Source organism: Canis lupus, chromosome 38 (assembly GCF_011100685.1).
Source record: "Canis lupus familiaris isolate Mischka breed German Shepherd chromosome 38, alternate assembly UU_Cfam_GSD_1.0, whole genome shotgun sequence".
NCBI lineage: Eukaryota > Metazoa > Chordata > Mammalia > Carnivora > Canidae > Canis > Canis lupus.
The window spans coordinates 18,803,763-18,809,762 of NC_049259.1; the positions used below are offsets into that span (position 1 = coordinate 18,803,763).

At 51.6% G+C, this 6,000-nt stretch overlaps 1 protein-coding gene across 1 annotated transcript in view; it reads left to right on the forward strand.

Moving 5' to 3' along the window:
• Positions 1-5,392, forward strand: part of LMX1A (LIM homeobox transcription factor 1 alpha) — a 152,203-nt gene extending 146,811 nt beyond the window's left edge. The window contains exons 7-8 of the mRNA XM_038586227.1: positions 1,766-1,936; positions 3,718-5,392. Coding sequence (XP_038442155.1) covers positions 1,766-1,936; positions 3,718-3,878 — 332 coding nt within the window. The 3' untranslated portion in view covers positions 3,879-5,392. The remainder of the gene's footprint in view (positions 1-1,765; positions 1,937-3,717) is intronic.
• The last annotated feature ends 608 nt before the right edge of the window (positions 5,393-6,000 follow it).

Here is a 6,000-nt window from a genome sequence, read left to right on the forward strand (position 1 = left end):
GGGCAGGAGGCTGCTCAAGGGCGTTAAAAAGAAAAAAAAATCAAATATATAACTATATTATGACCGTGTTATTCTTAAAGGGATGTGCCCCCAAAAGCCATCCAGTGGGATTCCCTGAGACCTAGGGTCTGTGTACCTCAAGCAGGAATTATCAGCCTTCAATATGCACATAAATGACTTGACATTTGGTAAAGTACAGATTCTGATTCCTCTAGTCTGGGTAGACCGTGAGATCCTGCATTTTGAACAAACTCCCACCGCTGCCAGCCTGTGGACCACACATTGAAGGTCATGGGCCATGACATTGGTTCTCAGCCCCTAGACAGGACTCCTTGTCCTTACGTGGACCTTGCCTTGTGCTTGATACCTAGGCTAGGCTCACTCTAGAATCTGACTCTTGCAGCCCGGAGTTCTCTTGGCTTCTTATCTTCTAAGCCAGACAGTATCTTAGTGGCAAGATAGATGCTCAGAGAAGTCAAACAAAGACATGGGGACCAGGGAAGGCTGGAGGGGCAAGTTGCTCAGGAGACCTGAAAGCTACCACAGCTCCACCAGCAGACCTGTCTGATCTGGGGCCAGCCTTTCTGTCTCCTGGTGCCTCAGGCTATCCCTGGTGATGGGATAATCACACCTACCAGCCCTATGGCCCTGGTAAGTTCAGAGGGGTGTCACGGACAAGAGAGGGCTTTAGGAAGACCCATGCACGTTGACTCCACATAGGTCCACATGGTCAAAGGGGGAAGAATGCTTCAAGGCAGTATGAGAACACCAGCTCAGAGTGCTTGAGGCTTGGAAGAATTCGAATGGCAACTTAAGAAAGGGCAGACTTAAGAAAGCAGAAGCTGGTGGAAAGTAGAGTCTCTGAGAGTTAACGGAGAACCACACAAGATAAGGAGGCAGGCAGTGAGTCCTCTGTTCTTCAAAAATTCTGTACACAACTGTAGCAAGTTCTTCCAAAGCACATTCACACCATCTCACTGAGTCTTTCTATCAGCTCCATAGGGTCAGTGGGGCCGGTGTCATAAACCCAGCTTGATTGACGGGCTCCCAGAGGGGTGAGACTGGAAGGATCTTTAGATGCATCACCTCCAGTGGCTGCCAAACCCGTGGGTAGCATCAAACGCCTTGCTTTTAATGATATATTTCAAGGAAACTCTCCAAATTCAACCGCACTTCCCTCATCCCTATTCTCTGAGGTTGACCGTGATGGCCCTTGGCAGGGCACAGGCTGGGAGCCACTGATGTCACCTCGTTCCAGACCATTTCGTAAATGAGGAAACCAAGAGCCAGGAAGGAAAATAATCTCACCATGGTCCCACGGCCAAGATGGCCCTCCATGCCTCTCACCACCTGGTGTTCACACCTTTGTGTTGTCCCTTTGGACACTGACTTGGGATGACCTACGGAGTGACTTCTGAGGCGGGGTCACAAAAAGTGTGGCAGTTTCTACTTTGTGCTCTGCTGGCTGGCTGGCTCCAGGGAAGCTGGCTGCGGTGTTGCCAGGCTGCTCAAGCAGGCCTATGGAGAAGTGCATGGTGGGGCGACAGTGGGATGGCGGACTCAGCATGTCCCACTCCAGTGGGGCTCACAGTATCATGGGCATCAGCCCCTGTCACTCCTCCTTATGAAGCCATAGCAAAGGCTGGTGCTAGACAGGGACACCGGGCCATGGGGGGTATGAAGTTCAGAAGATGCTGTTGCCTTCTGTCCCAGCGTGGAGTCCTGGGCTGCACACGAAGAATGATCTGTCTACTTTGTCCCATAGCTCAGACAAATGGCAGTGGGAATGCTGGGATGGAAGGGATCATGAACCCCTACACGGCACTGCCCACCCCACAGCAGCTCCTGGCCATCGAGCAGAGTGTCTACAGCTCAGACCCCTTCCGACAGGGCCTCACCCCGCCCCAGATGCCGGGAGACCACATGCACCCATATGGTAAGATGGACTCAGGGCCCACGGGCACCTCTCACGACCTGCTTGCATGGTTCCCCCTTCCCTTCCAAACACATCCACGTGGTTCCCATATGCTCCCCCGAAGCCACAAGTAGAACACGTGCCCAGAAGATTTTGCTAGAATCATCTAACAAGCGGCTACAGAAGAAAGACCAACACGCATGGTCATTAGTGATACTTCCTTTTATTCTCCTTGTCAAGGATTCTTGTTAGTTTTACGTAAGAGGTTGTATTTTCATTGTTGACCTGTTTGCTGGGATCAAATTTCCCTCCTTTCATTTCATACCAGGTACCACGTGCTTGTAAGCGGTACCAGCAGTGATGTGGGCAAAAGGCCTTAACTAAGCAAACTGTTACACGAAGAAAGAAATTACATAAAAGTATAGAAAGCGAAGTTTCTAGTTGAACTGATGCTTTTTAGGCATTCTAAATTAACTCCTGAAACATGACCTGACTTGTGAAGTGGATAGTACCCCCCGCCCACTCCCATCACCCCCACACTGGGGTTGCCTTAAGTGCTGGGCATCGGGAGGGCTTAGCCGCCTCTCCCTGCCCTGCTGCTGCTTCAGCTGGGCACCCTGACGGGGTGGGCGAGCTCGGGATCGGAGGGCTGAAGTTCAGTCCAGGGCCAGAGAGAGGTCACTAGATTTCTATACACAGGAGGTCAGTGGCCTCCGCGATGCATCTGTTCTGTGTAACCTGTGCGAGATGACGCTGATCGCTAAAAATAAAGCTATTTTATTCAGCAAACCTTCAAAACGGTATCGGAGACACATGCCCCAGCTCGCTGGTATTGTCAAGCAAATGCTTTTTCTTCCCCTTCATTAAAAAAAAAAAAAAAAAGTTGAAGTGACCCATCTTTCCGCGTGATGCAAAGTCCCTCTGCGGGGACTTCATTGAGCACTTGCTCATTCATCCGTAGAATCGTCTGGCCAGGTGGAAGGTGTGCAGGGCACAACGAGGGCAGCTCTGGGTTCTTGTCACGTGGTGCCTGGGCTGCTCCACAGTCTGTCTTCTCTGACAAGGGTGTAACTTAGTCGAGGGTGGGCACCTCACCATCTTTCCCTTGCAGGACGCATTTGGGGGGCGGGCAGCAGACACTCAGTGTGATCTTGCTGTTTTTTTTTTTTTAAAGATGTTATTTATTTATTCATGAGAGACACAGAGAGAGAGGCAGAGACACAGGCAGAGGGAGAAGCAGGCTCCCTGCAGGGAGCCCGATGTGGGACTCGATCCCGGGACTCCAGGATCATGCCCTGAGCCGAAGGCAGATGCTCAACCATTGGGCCACCCAGGCGTCCCTGATCTTGCTGTTTGAAGGGACCCCTGTTACCATGGAGGTGGCACCAAGCACCGATGTTAGCCTTCTTACTAGTCCTCCGTCAAGAGCTTCCCTTGAGGGGGCCAAGTCCTTAGGAGCCCTGGACCTGCCTCTCCAGCCAGTGGGGCCGCGTCCTCCCCACTCCACAAACTCGCCATCTAGACGTTGGGATGTTTACTTCTGCTGGGCACCATTTGGCCCTTTGTCCCGTCCTAATTTATACGGGCTCCAGCGGTTGCACTTTGCACCCGAGCCCTCCAGGCACCTGAGAGGCCTTCTGTGGATAGGGCCCACCTCCCTCCCATTCCCCAGTGGCTCCCTCCACCCGCTCCCCAGCGCCCGCTGGGAGACATCCTCTGGGGGCTGCATCCTGCTGCATTTCCTGGCGCCCACGGGAGTCTCATCTTCGGGACCCTCACGACCCGTTTCATCTCTGTTACAGGTGCCGAGCCCCTCTTCCATGACCTGGATAGTGACGACACCTCCCTCAGTAACCTGGGTGACTGTTTCCTAGCAACCTCGGAAGCTGGGCCCCTGCAGTCCAGAGTGGGAAACCCCATCGACCACCTGTACTCCATGCAGAATTCTTACTTTACCTCTTGAGTCTTTCCCTGGAGTTCTGTGGCGGGGCTCCCACTTGGAACAACCGTATTCCGTGCGGGGCCGGCGTTAGGATGGGGAGACCATGGAGGAGGTGGGCTGGGGAGGGAGTTTGGTCGGGGATGCTGTTGTATAACGCCCTGGTGTAGCTCGGCATTTCCAAAGACTGAATACATAATGGATCGCATAGTTTCATGTTTCTGATAAGTCTTAGCTTTAGGTATGAAGATGTGTTTATCATTAAGGACAGGGACTTTTAATATAGACATTCTCATGCGAACTAGGTACCTAGAGACTCCTAACAACTTCCCACCATTTTGGGGAAGCTCCCGTCAAGAGGTGCATATGTCTACCCGTCCATATACCCATAGACAGACAGACGGACAGATGTGTGTGTGAGTGTGTAACCTTCCATGCTTTATCATCAAAGTTTATTCCTAATTATAACAGACACCAACTGTACAGCAAAAGTAACTTTATTTTCAGTGTGAACTATATTTAAGGAAATGCTTGATGCACTTAAGTTATAAGATGAGATAATTTACTTTTATAAACTTTATTTTTAGTTCGGAGAGACTTGTCGGCAGGGCAGAGAGGGCTGCTCCACCTAGGCCGGTAGCTTTGAGTGCTTGAGCTAATTCTGTTTTCGAGAGTGTGTCACCGAGGCCTGGAAAGCAGCTCTGTGTGGCTGACCGTACTCTTTCGTGGATTCTTGCTCTCTTTGGGGTTGAATCACAGGGCTTGGGTGGGACAGAAAAAACAAAACAAAACAAAAAAATCCTTGATCGTGTTCTTAGAAAAGGTAAAGCCTAGACTCTTCAGCTTCCTTTTAAACTCTGACACGTAGTTGTGGGCAGCAGTAGGACGGCCAGTTCTGCTCTTAAACTCAGCATCTGCAGGTGTGGGATGAGGCTGATAGTATGTACCTACCTCACTGGGGGACGCTGAGGCTTAATTCGCCCCCAGGACACATGAGCAGGGCTGAAACGAAAATCCCATATTTGTTTAAAATACCCGACCAGTCACTTGGCGAAAGGGGCTACCGGGGGCTGCCCGTACTGTGAGCCCAGAGGGCCTTGCTCTGCCCGCTGTGGTCCCTCCTGCAAAGCCTCAGCCGGCGGTGCCCGCTTAGGGCAGCTCAGGGGCCAGAGTCCTGCGATGGGGAGGTGGCTGGTGCTGCAGGGATGGAGGAGGGCGTCGTGCTGTTCTAGACCAGGGGTTGGCAAACTGCTGCCTGCGGGCTGTGTCATAGGGCCGGCCAGCTATGAATGGTTTTTATATTTTTAAAGGGTTGTGAAAGAAAGAAAGAAGAAAGAAAGAAAGAAAGAAAGAAAGAAAGAAAGAAAGAAAGAAAGAAAGAAAGAAAGAAAAGGAATATGTGACAGAGTGTCTGTGGCCCAGACAGCCTGAAATATTAACTACCTATGCCGTCTGGCTCTTTTCATAAAATGTTTGCTGGCCCCTGTTCTAGAAAGTCTATCCCTCAACAGCCTCCTGGAGCTCATAGAGGCAGCAGGGACCGGCGAGGCGGGGGTGGGGTGGGGGGGTGGACACCCAGGGTTCTTCCTTCTGTCTCGCTTCTCGGACTTTGAGCGCAGAAGCCCCAGCTGCCATTGTACACAGGGACACTTCTGTGCCCTGATCTCCAGTCGTGGTGCTAGGACCAGCTACTTCTGTGCTAGGATGCCTCCTGGGAAAGCAGACGAGTGGACGGGGACGGGGGGGAAGCCAGGGGTGGGGGTCAGCTTGGAGTCCTCCGAGAGTGGCCGGTGCAGGCTTGGCCTCACTCCTGAGGACGTCCTGGGTCTCTCGGGCCTTGCGTGCAGAGCCGGGTCCCCTTCACTCTCTGCAAAGCCAGAGGGAATGTGCTCCCTTATGGTAGAGTCTATGTTGTGTGATTTTTGTGCTCATGTTTATAATTTATGCAAACCACCGAGAAACCCGAACCAGTCTGGCGAGGGAAAATCATGCAGATGCCGTATGAGTCTGCAGACTTCTGTGGTAGAGATGCGTCGGAGAATGTAGCAGATACTATGTGAGTGAAAACAAATAGAGATCCTTACTCCGCTCGTAATGGCATACCAAGATGAAATTAAAAACCTCTTACAAATGAGCTGTCATTGAT